Consider the following 17517-nt stretch of genomic DNA (forward strand, 5'->3'; position numbering starts at 1 on the left):
TTAAATGAGCATTTTGATGAAATTAGTAATCGATTTTTTTTTCAAATCAAGATCAAACTTTTATTATTATTTTTAAGTTAAATAATTGGGAAAAAATAAGATTTTAGATAAATATTATTTTGGTTAATGTTTCATGGAAAAAATGAATTGATACACGACGATTGACAAGCACGTAGTACTTTTTTTAATATATTGATTTTTTTTTTTTTAAATAATTAAACATCGCTGGCTGTTAAACTCAATAAAATTTAAAAAATGTTAACGATGATAAATAAGAATACAATAGAAAAAAGTGTTGAAAAATAATTGTTTAATTTAAAAAGAAAAAAAAAAGAAAATAAAACTCAAATCAGTATTTTTTTCAGATATTATTATTATTTTTTTTTTTTTGTCATTTTAGCCAAATTGTCATTGAAATAATAAAAATTAGAAAATACACTACCTCATAATAAATTAGTAATAACTGTTAATAATAAATAATTGTTTTTGTATCATTTTTTTGCATAAAAAAAAAAAAAAAAAAAAAAACCAACAAACGATAATTATTATTTTGATAATAAATGTCCAAAAAAAAGTTACACGTAATTTTGAAAAATTCCAGCTAAAATTTCTTCATTTCTCTAAAAAAATATTTTAAAATTCATTTTAAATTTATACATATATTTAATTCAAATACATATCGATTACATTTAATAGTTTTTTTTTAAAATTAATTTTTTTTTCTAATCACTCTCACTCAATTAATTATTTTTTAAAATTTTATCTCAATCGTTTTTTTTTTTTTTTAAATAATATAAATTGTTTTTTAAAAAAAATTACTAGTGTTTGCAAAAAATTTTTAAGCTCATGCATTATTTACAAAATTAATAAAATGAAAAAATCCTTCTACTCCATTAGAAGTAGAAGAAATAATTGAAATTAATTTTTAAAAAATTCAGGGTAATAGTATATTGTTCATGAAAGTTTTCTCCAGAAAATAAACAGCTCATCGTTTGTACCTGCTCTTGATGAGTTGCAGTGCTTTCATCATCAAAGGAGCTTTATTTTTTTTAACAATAGAAGAAGCTAAAAGAAAAAAAAAAAAAACAAAATATACAATTAACATATAGATAAATTAAACATCAAAATAATTAATTAACAATAAAACTTACATGATGTTTTAATACGTGACAATGATGGTGCTGAAACAGCAATATTCGTACCTGAATTAGCACCACCAAGTAGTAATTTTTTTTTAATATCTGATGCTGAATCAGATGAACTTGTTCCATATCTTGCTTGTTTTCTCAACACATTTCTTGGTGGTTTAACAATATTATCAACATATGCAAGTTTTGTTGATCTAACTGGTAATGATTTTTCCTTTGATTTATTAATATTTTCAGTTAAACGTTTTAATTTTTCATCTCTTTCATCCAAACATCTCATATACATATTTCTCCAACTTTCTAATTCTTCTTCTTTACGTTCTTTATTTCTAAATTCTTTATTACAATGAAATTTCCATAATATATCTGTGTCCTCAATTAAATATGGATTATGTTGTTCAAGCATGTATAATTGATCAACAGTTGCACGTTCTAATACTGGTTTTAATATATCATATGGTACACCACCAGTAACTTCAAGTGCATCAATATTTTCAATCAACACACGTATACAAATATCATATAAACTTGGTACACTTGTATAACCAGTTTTATTACCAGAATATACTTTTGTTCTAGTATTTTTAGCATATATTACTTTACCAAGTGCTTTACTTTCTTCTTCTTTGTTCATAATATTCATGTAATTTGTTGGTAATGGTTTATAATTTGGATTTGTTTCTGGTAATGTTGCTGCTAAATCAACACTTGATACAAGTGGTGGTAATTTAACATTTGGTGATAGTAATAATAATGGTTCATCTTTTGATAATAAATCAGTCTTAACTTTTATTTTACCATGTGTTGATGATAATGGTGATGAACATGTTGTTTGTTCTAATTGTGTTGTTGTTGATGATGTTGATGTACCTGGTTCTGATTTAATTGTTTTAATATTTAATGTTGTATTTATTGTTGGTGACATAATTTTTTTCTTAGATGTCTTTGTACACATTCCTAATGCTTCAGCAAAACTAGCACCAGAATTACAATCAATACCACCATCACCATTATATTTTTTTTTACTTTTTTTCTTATCTTTTTTATCATCATCTTTATTATTTTTATATTTATCTTTATTATGTGATTTTTTATCTTTTGATTTTTCATCTTTGTGATGTAATTTTGTTGATGATGTTGATGGTTCTTTATTATCATATTTTTTATTATTAATTTTATCTGTTTTTGTTGTTGATGATGATGAGGATGTTGATGATGATGATGATTTATGTTTATCACTGGTATGTCTGTGTTTATCTTTTTCTTTATGTGATTTATCTTTTTTAAATGAATCTTTGGATGTTGTTTCATTATTAGTACGATATTTACTTATTTGTGAATCATATAATTCTGTTTTTATTTTTTTTTTTTGTAAATCACAGTTTGAGTTATTATCATCATCATCATCATTCCCATCATCTCCATCACCACCTAGACCACCACCACCACCACCACCACCATCATCATCAGAATTATCTGATGTTATACATGGTTGTTTTCTTTTTTCACTAAATGATTTTGTCGTTTCATTTCTATATTTTCTTTCTTTATCATCATTACCATTGACAATGTCTTTACTATCATAATTTCTTTTTGATGATTTTTCTCTATGTTTATCATCTCTTGATGTTGATATTGTTGTTGATGATGATGATGATGTTTTTTTATCACGTGATGATTCTTTATGTTCTCTGTCTTTACGTGAACTTTTTAATTCCGATGATTTTGATGATCTTGAATGTTCACTATTATTTTCTTTTTTACTATCACGAGATTTTGAATGGTCTGATGATGATTGTCTATTTGTGTGTCTACTTGATTCATGTCTACTTGAATTTCTATTTTCTTTTTCACGTGGTTCACTAGCATGATGACTTCTGTAATTAAAAAAATTAATTTTATAAATTATCTTTATCTTTATTTTCTTGATAAAACGTTTTTTTTTATTATGAATTTAAAAAAAAATGACTCAAACTTTCCAAACTGGTTTTCAAGAAAAATTATGATCTGGTTTTTATCATTTTTTTTCAATACAATTTTAATTTAAAACTGGAATTAATTTATTAGCTAAATAATTGTTTTTTTTTTCTGTAAATTACCTTGATGATTTTTTAGAATTAGGATTTTTATCAACACCAGAGTCTGAATCTTTATCACTGTATCTTTCTTGTTGATCTTGTGTTGTATTATCATCATCGTCATCACTACTCTCTTCATCAGCAACCATTGATTTCCATTTAGCTACAAGAGCTTTTGCAGCATCACCAACTGTTCCATCATATTTCCTCAATGCATTGACAGTTTTACCAACACCTGTTTCTTGCAAATGTTGTACTGTTACTGGTAATTTGTATAATTTTTCAATACAATGTAATATCTAATTGACAAGCAAGTAACAAAAAAAAAAAAAATTTACATCATTAAAACTGGAGCATATTTTCATACATGGAGCACACAATCATTTTTCATCAAATCATCAACAAATAAATGATCAATAATGATCATTAAAATTTCAATTTAATTATTGATTTTAAATAATTTGTTTATACGACATTGGAGGTCAAAATTTACGGACAAATTCATCAAGCTCATCATTATTTTTAGGTTATAAATTTACATTTTTTAAATTTATAACAATTAACATAAATTATTTGACTGGATAGTTGGATATTTGTTTTAATTGTTTATTTAATAATGTTAATTAACTTACTCGTGACTCGTCGTCTGTGGATTTTTCAATTTTTCGTTGATAAGATGTTATTTGACTGACAACGTTCATATTGCTAAATAAATGCCAGCTGTTGTCACTGCTAAAGTCGGAATTGTACTGTCAAAAAAAAATGATTAGAAAAAAAAAAAACAATGCAGCAATGACAAGTCTCAGTGTGTGTGACGTCAATAATTCAATAAAAAAAAATTAAAATTTAATTAAAAAAAAAAAGAACATTCAAGCTATTATTATTATAATTAAATTAAAAGAACAACAATAAATAATTATTTATTTATTTATCCTAATTGTTCGAGTTTTAGTTTCTCTTTTTTTTTTTTTTTTCTAGATGTAATTTTGGATTATTTGGTAGATACTTTCTCTCTCTTCTCTCTTCAATGACGATGTCAACCTAACCTACACAACATACGTCATACAGATGCAAAAAAAAAACAATAAAATTAATAAACAATATAATAAAAATTAAAGTGTTTAAAGTGTTAAAAAAAAAATAAAAATGTCAAACACATTGGCAAATGTGCCAATATCAGAATTAATAAAAAATAAATCAAAATCACTTGAAGATGATGAGCCAAAAAAAAAGAGTAGAGAAGATTGGAGAAAAGCTAAAGAACTTGAAGAAGCTAGAAAAGCTGGTACAGCACCAGCAGCTGTTGATGAAGAGGGTAAAGATATTAATCCACATATACCACAGTATATTAGTTCAACACCATGGTATTATGGTGCATCTGGACCAACATTAAAACATCAAAGACCACAACCAGAAAAACAAACACAACATAGTAAACTTGATGAGTGGTATAAACGTGGTGTTAATACAAAACAGTTGTCAGTTAAATGGACAAAAGGTGCATGTGAAAATTGTGGTGCTAAAGGACATAAAGTAAAAGATTGTTTTGAACCAAAACGTGTACGTCCAGCAAAATATGGCTCAAAAATAATATCAGCTGATGATCATGAACAGCCAACATTGTCATTAGATTATGATGGCAAAAGAGATCGTTGGGCTGGTTTTGATCCACTTGAATATAAAGCTGTTGTTGAAGAACATCAAAAAATTGAAGCAGTTAAACGACAAATGAGAGCTGAAAAACTAAATGCTGAAGATGATGATCAAGATTCTGATAAAGATGAAGATAAATATGTTGATGAAGTTGATATGCCTGGTACTAAAGTTGATTCAAAACAACGTATTACTGTTAGAAATTTACGTATACGTGAAGATACTGCAAAATATTTACGTAATTTAAATCCAAATTCAGCTTATTATGATCCAAAAACAAGATCAATGAGAGATAATCCACATCAAGAAATTCAACAAGAGTTTGTATTATTTATTATTCAATTATTTTATATCTAATTTATATATTATTTATTTATATTAATTTATTTTCATTACAGAGTTGATTATCAAGGTGAAAATTTTGTAAGATTTTCTGGTGATACACAAAAACATGCAACAGCACAATCATTTGCATGGGAAGCATATGAAAAAGGTGTTGATGTTCATCTTCTTGCTGAACCAACAAAACTTGAAATGTTACATCATGAATATGATAAAAAAAGAGATGAACTTAAAAATAAAGCACATGGTAGTGTTATTGATAAATATGGTGGTAAAGAACATCTTGAAACACCAGATCCATCACTTTTATTTTCACAATCAGAAAATTATACTGAATATTCACGTGCTGGAAAAATATTAAAAGGACAAGAAAAACAAGCAGTACGTTCAAGTTATGAAGAAGATATTTATCCAAATAATCATACATCTGTTTGGGGTTCATTTTGGCAGTCTGGCAAATGGGGCTATGCATGTTGTCATTCATTTCTTAAACAATCATATTGTGTTGGTGAAGTGGGCAAGGAAGCAGTTGCATCTGCTCAAGTAGTTGGTGGAAAGAAAACATCCAATAAACCTGCAGTTGATGCTGTTGTTGATGATGATGCTAAAAAAATTGATAGAGAATTGAGTAGTAATTCTTCAGGTGATGATGATGATGATGATGTTGATGATGTTAGAAGCAAGACTGAACGTAATAAAGATTCATCAAAAAAGAAAAAAAGAAGAAAGCAAAAAAATAAAAGAAAAGAAAAACGTAAAGAAAAGAAAAAGAATAATGCTGATGATGATGATGATGATGATGATCCATTAAAAAAAGCATTAAAAGCTGAGGAAAAAGCACAAAAAGAAGCTAATGAATTGTTGAATATGGATGAAAGAAAAAGACCATACAACAGTATGTTCCATACAAAGGAACCAACTGCTGAGCAAGTTGAAGCTTTTCAAATTAAAAGACGAAGAGATGAAGATCCAATGGCTAATTTTATGTAATTTAAAACAAATAAATAACAATAATCTCCTTAAATAACAGCTAGTGTAATTTAAAAATAAATTTTAATGATTAATTGTAATAATTTTTTGTTGTTGTTTTACATCATTTGATGAAGTATTTTTTTTTTTAAATTGATATTCTCTGTTGTAATTTTCAGCAACTAAATTTTATATTAGAAGGCAGCCATGTCTAGCGCGAAATTATACGATCATAACCGATCTTCCTAAACTTCTTAGCCGAGTGTATTTTTTTTTTTTTTTCCCTCCTTCTTTAACCCCCAGCAACTGCTGCAATGGCATTGTTTCTTCTCGGCTCCAAAACAGTGCGTCTAGCAAATTCACGGTTACGTTTTTTTTCATCAAGCTGTCTAAAAATGAAGGTAAATGAATTGTTGTTTATATTTTTAATATTATCTATGTTCAATTTACAAATAAAATATATTATTTAATACCGGCTAATCAACATAGTTCAATTACCAAAACAAAAATGCATTAAAAAAAAAAAAAGTAGCAGATGATATTGGCATTTGGCACCAGTGTTAGAATCATTTTTTTTTTTTCTTTTCGGTGGGCATATAACTGAGTCCCGCAATTCTTTGAATGACTTATTTATTAAACAATTAAAAAAATAAATTAAAAGATATCTGACTTTTATTTTTATCATATTTTTGTTAAGGTAAAAAAAATATTATCAAAATGGTGATTAAAAATAAAAACAGGTTTAAAAAAAAAATAAAAAATATATCTTTTAAAAAATGAATAATAATAATAACAATTTTATCAGTGCTGATGTCACTGATAAAATTTTTTTTGTTTAAAAAATAGGTTAAACAAAAAAATCAATTAAAATTTAGTAAATATTTTTTTGAAATTAGTGTTTATTAGATATATCATTAAATATAATTTAAGATAAGATTTAAATTTATTTAATTTACTTAATATTGTTTATAAAAAATGGCTATTGTAATATAATTATTGTTTTTTTTTGTTATAAATAAACAGAAAGGTTTAATTCTTGGAGTTTATGAAGGAGAAAACAAGGATGACGTAGTTTTGACTCCAACAGCTGCCAAATACAACGAGCTTGTTAATGGAAAATTACTGGCAAACATTGCCTTGTAAGTAAAATTAATTACACTTATTAATCATTAAAATAATAATAATAATAATAATAAATAAAACTATTTTTAATATGATAAAAAAACGACAACAACAAAGACTAATGATTCAAAAAAATAAAAAATAAATTTTGTTTAAATAATAATTTTACATTGTTAATTAAATAAATAAATAATTAACTTAATTATTATTATTATCTATTTAAATCACTCATATTATTTATGTTATTCAATTTATGTTTTTTTTTTTTTTTTCGTTTTCATTTGGATATTTATTTGATGATAAAAAAAATAATATAAAAATTTACTTTGGTACTTTGTTAGATAAGTTGAATTGATAATAAAAAAAAATAATCTCTCTTTATATTATATTTTAATGATAAAGAAAAAAAAACAAAATTGATAAATAAATTCAAATATTTATTATTAATTAAAATCGAAAAAAAAAAAAATGTTATAAATTGATTTCTATTTTTATTCAGCTGAATATATAAATTTAAAAATTGTTTAATTAAAAATTCAATTGTTTTTTTTTTATTGTTAGCCTTTGTTTTACTTGGAAATTAAAATATCATCTTACTGATGATTTTTAAAATAATAATAATAAGATAATTCGTCACATGAGAATGATGCATTGAAAGCAAATTCCTGAAACAATTGTTACAATGCTGCCTGAGCTTTTTTTTTGTTATTGTTTAAACAATCAAGATAAATTATTATTTTTAATTTTGTAAAAATTAAAATGTATATTATTCACTGTTATTAAATCTTTCTATCATTATTACTATTTCTATATTTCATATGACATATATAAAATAATTTTTTCCAAATAAAAAAAAATTCGAGAATTAGTAGTTTATGTCAAAAAGCTCACTGGCATCATTTTGATTGTTTCAGGAGGGGCTAGGCTGATTAATCGCGATTAAAACCAGAGCATAAATAAATAAATAACGAGCAAAAAAAAAATAATGCTAAATGCTCATTTTTAAAGCGTACAAAAAAATAAATAAAATAATTAAATTTTTGTATTCTAACCCCAAAATTAAATCTATTAAATCATCCAAAAAAAAGAAAAATAAATAATTATATTTATTTTTAGTTACGAAAGACAATTAGAAATATATTATAATTTAACATTAAATTAAATAATAAAAATGTCAAGTGGAACACCTGGTGGTAGTGGTGGTGTTGGTGGTGGTGGTGTACCAAGTGGTTCAATTATAAATACAAAACGTCAAACATCAACAACAAATGTGTTACATGGTATGAGTGGTACTGTTGAAGATAAAAATAATGATTATTTATGTCCAATATGTTTTGAAGTTATAAATGAAGCTCACATAACACGTTGTGGTCATACATATTGTTATCAATGTATTATCAAAACAATTGATACAACTGGACGTTGTCCAAAATGTAGTTTTATATTATCACAACAAGATATATTTCCAAATTTTTTATTAAATGAATTAGTATCAAAATATCGTATGAAAATAAAAGGTTTTGAATTAGTTGGTAATTGTAATATTAATAATAAAACAAATATTATAAATAATAATTTTACAATAAATGACAATTGTTGTTCAACAATAAATGATGGTTTACGTGATTTTATAAAAACAGAATCAGCAAATTTAACATTACCAGATGTTAAAATAATGCTTGAAGTATTAACACAACGTAAAAATTTACTTGAAGCTGAATCAACAGCATCACAAAATAAATTATTACATGAATTTTTAAAAAATTTATTAATACAAAAAGAAGAACAAAAAAATCAATTACAAAAAGAAGTTGAAATTATTAAATATGATATGGAACAAGTTGAAAATATATTACGTGATGTACAAAATAAATGTCCAAAAATTGAAGATATTAAAAAAACAAATGTCAATGATACTGAACAAATATCAGCAATTAGAAAAGAAATGATTGATTTAATTGATATTATTGATTCAAATATGGTTAAAAATGATGATGATGATAATAATGATAATAATGATGATGTTGATGATCCACAAAATCAACAACAAAAAAATATAAACAACAAAAAATGTGAATATTCAAATATATCATCATTAGCAATACGTCGTAAAAGAATGTATTCACATTTTGATGAATTTGTTAAATGTTATTTTGATGCAAGAGCTAAAGATATACTATTAGGACAAGCATCAACAGCATCATCATCATCAACAGTAGCATCAACAACAGCAACAGCAGCTAATCAAAAAACAAAAATTGATACAGTACATGGTGGTGTTGGTGGTATTAATAGTGGTCTTGATATATTTCGTGAAAATCTTGTAAAATTTTCAAGATACAATTCATTACGTCCATTGGCAACATTAAATTATTCATCAGATATATTTAATAATTCAACAATAGTATCAAGTATTGAATTTGATAAAGATAATGAATTTTTTGCAATTGCTGGTGTTACAAAACGTATTAAAGTATTTGATTATGGTTCTGTAATACGTGATAGTGTTGATATACATTATCCATGTATTGAAATGATATCAAGTTCAAAAATATCATGTGTATCATGGAATTCATATCATAAAGGTATGCTAGCAAGTTCTGATTATGAGGGTACAGTTACTGTATGGGATGCAACAACTGGACAACGTACAAAAGCATTTCAAGAACATGAAAAAAGATGTTGGTCTGTTGATTTTAATGATGTTGATACTAGATTAATTGCATCTGGTTCTGATGATGCTAGAGTTAAATTATGGTCATTAAATATTGAACATTCAGTTGCATCATTAGAAGCTAAAGCAAATGTATGTTGTGTTAAATTTAATCCACGTAGTTCATGTCATTTGGCATTTGGTTCTGCTGATCATTGTGTGCATTATTATGATTTACGTAATATGAAAGAAGCACTGTGTATATTTAAAGGACATAGAAAAGCTGTGTCATATGTTAAATTTATAAATAAAGAAGAAATTGTATCAGCAAGTACTGATTCACAATTAAAAGTATGGAATATACATAATCCACATTGTTTACGTTCATTTGTTGGACATGTTAATGAAAAAAATTTTGTTGGTTTAGCAACTGATGGTGATTATGTTGCATGTGGATCAGAAAATAATGCACTTTATGTTTATTATAAAGGATTAACTAAACAATTATTTTCATATAAATTTGATGCTGTTAGAAGTGTTTTGGAATTGGCTGAAAGAAGAGAAGAAGATCCAAATGAATTTGTGTCAGCTGTTTGTTGGAGACAAAATTCAAATGTTGTTGTTGCTGCTAATTCACAAGGAATCATTAAAATTCTTGAACTTGTTTAAATCGACTACTTTTGACTTGTATTTTTCATTTATAATTATTTTTTTGGTTTTTAATTTACTTAAGCTCAAGGGCCTCAAGGGGTGGGATGACTATTTGTTCGTTTTTTTTTTATTTTATTTGTATTAAAAATATTTTTATATAAATATTATCTTTTTAGCTGAGTTTTAAAATTATTTTTAGAAAAAAAAAATACTCAAATTGTTGTTCAACGAATTTAAATAATAATAAGCTATTAGCTAATTAAATAAATAGAATATCAAAATGCTTAATTGTTTAAAATTAATTAAAAATTAAATATTAGCAATAATAGTTTGTTTTTTTTTTTTTTATGTTATTAAAAAAACATAACAAAAATATGTGCCAATATGTTGATGATTATTTTGACTCTTAAATATTATTATAGATGTTTGAAAATAAAATTATTTTCGTGATACATAAAATAATACATAAGTAGTTGTATAAATTTAAAAATTTGTTGTTCAAAAAAAAAATATTTTAAAAAATGTAAATGAATGATAAAAAAAAAAACAATGTAAGATAGCAGGTGTATCAAAATGTGTCAATGAAAAAAAAAGAGGAGGAAAACAAACGAAATAGTAGATATATTTTTGAATGCAAATTAATTTGTTAAATTGAAAATAGCTAAGCACATTTTAGTGAATCATTTATTGATGATTTGAGTTCTGATGTCCGTAGATTAATTAAGATGTAATTAATAAATAAATTTACGGATTGATGTTGAATTAGTAAACTATATTTATCGTTGATTTTATTGAGCCCAAATAATTTTGCTAATTTAATTTGACTAATGATGATGATGTTTTTATTGATTAAAATATAATATGTTTATTTTAAAGAGCTGGACCAAAAATTAAAAAATCAAAAACAAGAATATTCTGGGGTATAGAAGGAAGTCAGCATACTTGTGTTGCTGTTGTTGGTCTTGGAAAACAAAATGTTGGTGTTGATCCACTCGAAGAAATTGATGAAGGAAGAGAAAATATTCGTGCAGCAGTAGCAGGTATAAATTGGGCAATTGGTTATTTACTTTTTTCTTGTATACAATTTAATTAATTGTTTAAAATTTTTAATTACAGCTGCTTGTAGTGCACTTGAAAATGTTGATATTAGAAATATTGATATTGAATCAATGGGAAATGCTGAAGCTACTGCTGAAGGTACAACTCTTTCAACTTGGGTTTTCCAAGAATTTAAAAGTCCACCAAAGCAAAAAATAATTCCAAGTATTTCGTTGTATGGAGATGATGGAGCTGAAGCATGGCAAATTGGGCAAATAAAAGCTGATGCACAAAATTGGGCAAGAAGATTAGCTGATTTACCAGCAAATTTAATGACACCAACAATATTTAGTCAACAAGTATCAGAGGTGTTAACAAATGTTGGTGTTAAAGTTATTGTTCATGATAAAGCATGGGCTGAAGCTAAAGGAATGAATTCATTTTTATCAGTATCACGTGGTAGTATTGAAGAGCCAAAATTTGTTGAAGTACATTATAATGGTGGTAATAAAGGTGATGCACCAATTGTTATTGTTGGTAAAGGTGTTACATTTGATGCTGGTGGTATTAGTTTAAAACCAGCAAGTGGTATGGATGAAATGCGTTCTGATATGGGTGGTGCTGCATGTGTTGTTGCATCAATAAAAGCACTTGCACAATTAAATATTAAATTAAATATCATTGGTCTTATTCCATTGACTGAAAATTTACCATCTGGTTCAGCAACAAAACCAGGTGATCTTGTTACAGCAATGAATGGCAAAACAATTATTGTTGATAATACTGATGCTGAAGGTAGACTTATACTCGCTGATGGTTTATGTTATGCTGCTGAATTTAAACCAAAGTTTACAATGGACATTGCAACATTAACTGGTGCTATTAGAATTGCACTTGATAATGCAGCAACTGGTGTATTTACAACAAGCTCAGAACTTTATGAAAAATTAAGATCATCTGGTGAAGTTACTGGTGATAGAGTTTGGAGAATGCCATTGTGGCAACATTACAACAGTAAAATGACAAGTTGGTTTATTGTTTTATAAATTATATATAGAATAGAATATTTATTTATTTATTTTATTTTTCATTTGGTTGTTTTTTGTTTTATAATTTTAGAACCATGTAAAGCAGCTGATGTCAATAATTTGAGTAAAACAAAAGGTGGTGGTTCATGTTCTGCTGCTGGTTTTCTCCGTGAATTTGCAAGCACAGATGTACCATGGATGCATTTAGATATTGCTGGTGTTGCTGGACCATGTGCTGAAAATATAAGTTATCTTCAACCTGGTATGACTGGACGACCAACACGTACACTCATTGAATTCTTCCAGAAATTTGCATCTTAAGACTCTCGTACAGTCCCATCAATGATGCACATGCATTTATAAATTTATTGTGCATTTAAAAAACTAAAAAATAAAAATATTCATTAACTCAATAATTAACATTAAAAAATTTAAAAAATCAAATTTTTTAAATAATAATAAATTAACAATTAAGCATACAATTGTTATATTTAACAAAAAAAAAAAAAAACTTTTGCACAATTTTTAAAAATTTTTTTAAAAAAAATTTCAACTAACTTTTTTTTTCTTTTTTTTTTTTAAGTGAGAGCTTTTCTTATCCGTGTACAGCAATTCGATACTTGATAAAAAAAAATTTTTTTAAACTAAAAAAAAACTACGTATTGTTGTATATAAAATAAATTTTATAAATTTAGTCGAAAAAAAAAGAAAAAAAAAAATTGACAAACAACATTGAAATGAGAAAAAAAAAATATGTAATTTACCAAAAGATAAAAATTGAAATTTTATTATAATAATAAATAAGTAAAAAAAAAAAATCATGTATGGGATTAATGGACAAGGAAAATAGCCTTAATAAAAAATCCAAGCCATTTATAAAATAAATGATAAAAAAAAAATGATAAAATAATAAATGTAATAAAATAATAAATAAAAATTACATTTAAAAAGGATTTTGGATTTATTCAATCACACACACACTTGCTCTCTCTCTCACACACACAATTATCCATATTAAAAAAAAAAAACAATTTACATTTAATTATAATTATTGTATACTTATCAATTAAATTAGCCATAATTTTACAAACAAAGAATAATTAAAATTAAAAAATATTATTTTGTTTTTGAAGATAAGTACACAGTAATGAATTAATTGTATAATAATATATACAAAAGACAATATTTATATTTAAAAAATTCATATAAAAATCTCAGTTTTATTTACAATAATATAAATACAATTTTTTAATTGTAAATAAATCTGAGTTTTTTATTTGAATGGTTTTAAGGAAAAACAATAATAAGAAAAAAAAATAGAAAAAAAAATAAAACAGGAATGTTTTGAAGTAAATAATAATTGAAAAAAAAAATGTATGAATATTAAGATACCGAGAGGCGAAATATTATTGCTGTTGAGGAGGAAGAGGCGAGGATACAGCAGCAACAGCTGCAGCATAGGATGAAGGGTCGGTGGGATCAAGGATGGATTGTGGATTATTAATTGGATTAATAATTGTATTATTAATTGGATTAATCAAACCACGACCCCTTCCTCTCCCACGACTTCGACCCCTTCCTCTGCCCCTCCCCCTTCCCCGTCAACTTCGTCTCTCTGGCATCCCTATATTGCTAGTTGTTTTTTCCAAAAATGCAAGTGGTCCTTGTAGTGAACTTTGTCCAACACCAACAACACCACCAACACCACCGCCAACACTACCAACACCTCCAACACCACCACCAATACCAACACTACCACCACTTGTAAAACCACCACCACCAACACGACCACCGCCAACACCACCTTGGCTCATAAACATTCCTTGTTGACCAACATTGACACCTTGGAGACCTGGTGGTACTGCTGCTTGACCTCCCTGCACCTGATTCAAAATTTTTTTTATATCAATTTTTAATATTTTTATTTATTATTAAATTTATTAATTATTTTAAATTAAATATAAAGTTTTTTTATTAATTTTTTCTGTTGTAAAATTTATATTTTTGTTTTATTTTTTATTTCTATTGATTTTTATAAACATTCATTCAATTTAAATAATATAATAATTCTACTTGGAAAAAATTTTCTTTGTTTAAAACATGCAAATATATTTCCCAATGAATGTAAAATAATTAAATTAATTTATGAAGGGATTGGAAATTGGCAAAGATAGGTTTAAATGAAAGAAAGCACAATGATTTACCATGAAAAGAGCATATTTTTTTATTCTACAGATAAAATCTACTGTTGAACAACATAATGTGGAGAACAATGTGATTACTTTTTAAATCAATTATTAAATTTTATATAATTTCATATATGACGACAGTTTTTTTTTTTTTATAACTTGAATAATATTCTTTAATATATATTTTTACATTAAATTATTATTGATTATTTTAATTAATAATAATATTAAACAAGAATCGCAACGTTCACCAATTTATTTTTTTTAATAACCACATGCAAAAATCAACTTTAGTAATCATTTTTTAACTTAGAAAAAAATTAAATCAAGTACAGAAAAATTGATAGAAGTTGTTAGAAAAATAATAGAAATTTTATGTTTTTTTTTTTTAATTGAAACAATGAAAATAAGAGGAATAAAAAATTAATAGTATCATGGGTAAGAAAGCAAATGATTGTGAGATGGTTGTGCAGAGAAAAAAATCAAATAAACGAACAAATTTACAAAAAAAAAAAAAACCAACAACAACAACAACCAGCAACCACACCAGTGACAACAACAGTGATCAATCAAAAAAAAAATAATAATAAACAAACAAACAAAAATAATAATTATAAATATTTTTTTCCGGATAATTATTTGCTCTATTTTCAGAATTATTTTCTCTAAATTGAACCTCCATTATTTTTTTTCGTTTTAATTATTGTCTCAATCGAAATAGTACTTTTATAGTGAAAAAAAAAAAATTATTTGGCTGGATTTATCTGTACAAATAACAGTACAATTTGGCACCGAATAAATTTCATCTACGATTTAAATAAACAAATGAAAAATCTAGCAAAAAAAAAATATTCAAAATGACTCGAATTTAATTTTTAATTATCCAAATTTAATTTGCTTTATAAGGCACTGAATTTTTAATAAATTTTCAATTCAATATTATTTGCAATATTGCAATTAATTTTTTAAATGACTGGAAGATTTTAAATCACAGTAAATATTATTTTTTTTTTTTTTAATAATCATGCTCTAAATCATGCACACATATTTAGTTAATTTTTTTAATCATTCACTCATCATCAATATTTACAAGAAATGTTAAATTTTAAACCACCCCCCTGTGCAAGCTGCTAATTAATTATAATTTTAAATATATTATATTCAAGTATTTTTTTTTATAACAATTACTAATTAACTGAGATTCAAGCATAAAAAATATTTGTGTTTTCGTTGTATCAATAAATTATTAAATTTTTATCATCAAATATTTTCAATAAATATGCCGGGTGATTCTTCTTCCTTCTTTATAAATATATATGTGTTTTAATTAAATGAAAAATTTGATGTTTGAATCGAGGAATCGTTGTTACTTAAATACCTGTTGTTGATGTTGCTGCTGCATTTGAAGTTGCAATTGTTGTTGTTGTTGCAATTGTTGTTGATGTTGAAGTATTTGCTGTTGCTGCTGTTGTTGTTGTTGCTGTTGCTGCTGTTGCTGTTGTTGTTGTTGCATTGCTGGACTTGCTCCATTTGGACCAGGTGGTACTTGAGGACCTTGGCTTCCATTTGGCATTCCTGAAAAAAGACAGCACATAAAATTCAAGTTATTTATTGTAAATAAAATTAAGAAGAAAAAGGATAAAAATAAATATGAAGAATGGCAATGATTATTTACCATTTGGTGCTGGTCCTTGGGCTGGTGATTTTGACCAACCTTGTAAATCAGCAAGAAGATTTTGCCAGACAGCAATTTTTTCATAGTGTCGTTTTATTAATTCATCTTTTCTTGTTAATTCTGTTTTTAAATCACTTATGTCTTCTTTAATGACAACCTCTGGTTTTAGGGCTGATAAGAGAAATCTTTTTTGAAGAAAAAATGCTTCCATTTGACGAGCAAGATCAATAAAACGTAGTGTTACTTGTTCAACTTCAACTCGAGACTCATCTTTGTCTATTGCTAAACCACTTCCAATACTATTGTTGCTTAAACCCTCTTCTTTTGTCAGTATATTTAAACATTGCTAAAATATAAAATTAATTAGTATATTTCCATTAATTATTTATCTATTGTGCATTTATTTTTTTTTTACCTGATATGCTTCTTCAAATTCATCCACCAAATTTCCATTTCCATTTGTTGGTGTTGCCATTTTAATAATTAAATTAATTCAACTTTAACACAAAGTAATATTAAATAAATAAAAATAAATAACAATTATTAATTAATAACTTGCTTTACAAAATCATTGATTGATTTTTTTTTATAGGTTAAATAACAAATGTGATAAGGCAATGTTATATTGTTATGTAGAATGAAAAATCATTGTTGTTGAGAAATATTATTTTTTTTATACTGTTTTTTGGATATTTAGATATGCAATTGTTTATGTTATTTGGTATTGTTTATAAAAAAATAAAAAATATGCTTTTCACTGCGGTAAACATGTTTTTGAGTAATTATTATTAATTTTTATTTATTGATTTTTCTTTCTTTTTTTTTTTTGACAAACAATAGTTGCAATTTGTGCCACTTGGGGGCCACGGCCATTTTGTGAATTTAAAGCGGTAATTTTTTAAATCTACTAAAGCTGGCAATGATTTAATAAAATTATCATCAAAAAATCTTTAAATCATCGAGTCATTATC

General features: G+C 25.4%; 5 protein-coding genes across 7 annotated transcripts; 3 read left to right on the top strand and 2 right to left on the bottom strand.

Annotated features, from left to right (window-relative positions):
- Positions 1-234: 234 nt before the first annotated feature.
- LOC122850243 (transcription elongation factor B polypeptide 3) lies at positions 235-3972 on the bottom strand. Of its 3 annotated transcripts, none has more exons than XM_044149359.1 (4): positions 3859-3964; positions 3248-3525; positions 1152-3025; positions 235-1065 (listed from the first exon to the last, which is right to left on the bottom strand). In XM_044149359.1, the coding sequence occupies exons 1-4, from the start codon at positions 3925-3927 to the stop codon at positions 986-988; spliced, it is 2301 nt and encodes a 766-aa protein (XP_044005294.1). In that variant the 5' UTR covers positions 3928-3964; the 3' UTR covers positions 235-985. The 3 variants fall into 3 exon arrangements, with proteins under 3 accessions (XP_044005294.1, XP_044005295.1, XP_044005296.1); XM_044149360.1 differs by having other exon boundaries at positions 356-1065; positions 3248-3461; positions 3859-3972; XM_044149361.1 differs by having other exon boundaries at positions 356-1065; positions 3248-3467; positions 3859-3968.
- LOC122850258 (pre-mRNA-splicing factor Slu7) lies at positions 3961-6291 on the top strand. The gene is made up of 2 exons (XM_044149388.1): positions 3961-5199; positions 5278-6291. Exons 1-2 carry the CDS (start codon positions 4373-4375, stop codon positions 6209-6211), a joined length of 1761 nt encoding a protein of 586 aa, XP_044005323.1. The 5' UTR covers positions 3961-4372; the 3' UTR covers positions 6212-6291.
- A 172-nt stretch (positions 6292-6463) lies between these two features.
- LOC122850267 (cytosol aminopeptidase-like) lies at positions 6464-13635 on the top strand. Its single transcript, XM_044149399.1, has 5 exons — positions 6464-6591; positions 7214-7329; positions 11493-11656; positions 11733-12680; positions 12774-13635. The coding sequence occupies exons 1-5, from the start codon at positions 6505-6507 to the stop codon at positions 13001-13003; spliced, it is 1545 nt and encodes a 514-aa protein (XP_044005334.1). The 5' UTR covers positions 6464-6504; the 3' UTR covers positions 13004-13635.
- Positions 8233-11389, top strand: LOC122850247 (E3 ubiquitin-protein ligase COP1-like). The gene has a single exon (XM_044149368.1). The coding sequence runs from the start codon at positions 8484-8486 to the stop codon at positions 10632-10634; it is 2151 nt and encodes a 716-aa protein (XP_044005303.1). The 5' UTR covers positions 8233-8483; the 3' UTR covers positions 10635-11389.
- Positions 12886-17390, bottom strand: LOC122850286 (mediator of RNA polymerase II transcription subunit 28). The gene is made up of 4 exons (XM_044149443.1): positions 16962-17390; positions 16547-16892; positions 16250-16446; positions 12886-14565 (listed from the first exon to the last, which is right to left on the bottom strand). Exons 1-4 carry the CDS (start codon positions 17019-17021, stop codon positions 14284-14286), a joined length of 885 nt encoding a protein of 294 aa, XP_044005378.1. The 5' UTR covers positions 17022-17390; the 3' UTR covers positions 12886-14283.
- Between the last annotated feature and the right edge of the window lie 127 nt (positions 17391-17517).

This window comes from Aphidius gifuensis, linkage group LG2, assembly GCF_014905175.1.
Source record: "Aphidius gifuensis isolate YNYX2018 linkage group LG2, ASM1490517v1, whole genome shotgun sequence".
NCBI lineage: Eukaryota > Metazoa > Arthropoda > Insecta > Hymenoptera > Braconidae > Aphidius > Aphidius gifuensis.

Excerpts from the sequence above, each read along its gene's own strand:
- LOC122850267 (XM_044149399.1), top strand. The coding sequence starts at position 6,505 with ATGGCATTGTTTCTTCTCGGCTCCAAAACAGTGCGTCTAGCAAATTCA. Across the intron at positions 11,657-11,732 it reads TATTCGTGCAGCAGTAGCAG|CTGCTTGTAGTGCACTTGAA; the intron begins GTATAAATTGGG and ends TTTTAATTACAG. Across the intron at positions 12,681-12,773 it reads TTACAACAGTAAAATGACAA|AACCATGTAAAGCAGCTGAT; the intron begins GTTGGTTTATTG and ends TTATAATTTTAG.
- LOC122850247 (XM_044149368.1), top strand. The coding sequence starts at position 8,484 with ATGTCAAGTGGAACACCTGGTGGTAGTGGTGGTGTTGGTGGTGGTGGT.
- LOC122850243 (XM_044149359.1), bottom strand. The coding sequence starts at position 3,927 with ATGAACGTTGTCAGTCAAATAACATCTTATCAACGAAAAATTGAAAAA. Across the intron at positions 3,526-3,858 it reads CCACAGACGACGAGTCACGA|ATATTACATTGTATTGAAAA; the intron begins GTAAGTTAATTA and ends CTTGTCAATTAG. Across the intron at positions 3,026-3,247 it reads AATTCTAAAAAATCATCAAG|AAGTCATCATGCTAGTGAAC; the intron begins GTAATTTACAGA and ends TTTTAATTACAG.
- LOC122850258 (XM_044149388.1), top strand. The coding sequence starts at position 4,373 with ATGTCAAACACATTGGCAAATGTGCCAATATCAGAATTAATAAAAAAT. Across the intron at positions 5,200-5,277 it reads CATCAAGAAATTCAACAAGA|AGTTGATTATCAAGGTGAAA; the intron begins GTTTGTATTATT and ends TTTTCATTACAG.
- LOC122850286 (XM_044149443.1), bottom strand. The coding sequence starts at position 17,021 with ATGGCAACACCAACAAATGGAAATGGAAATTTGGTGGATGAATTTGAA. Across the intron at positions 16,447-16,546 it reads CCAAGGACCAGCACCAAATG|GAATGCCAAATGGAAGCCAA; the intron begins GTAAATAATCAT and ends GTCTTTTTTCAG. Across the intron at positions 14,566-16,249 it reads AGCAGCAACATCAACAACAG|GTGCAGGGAGGTCAAGCAGC; the intron begins GTATTTAAGTAA and ends ATTTTGAATCAG.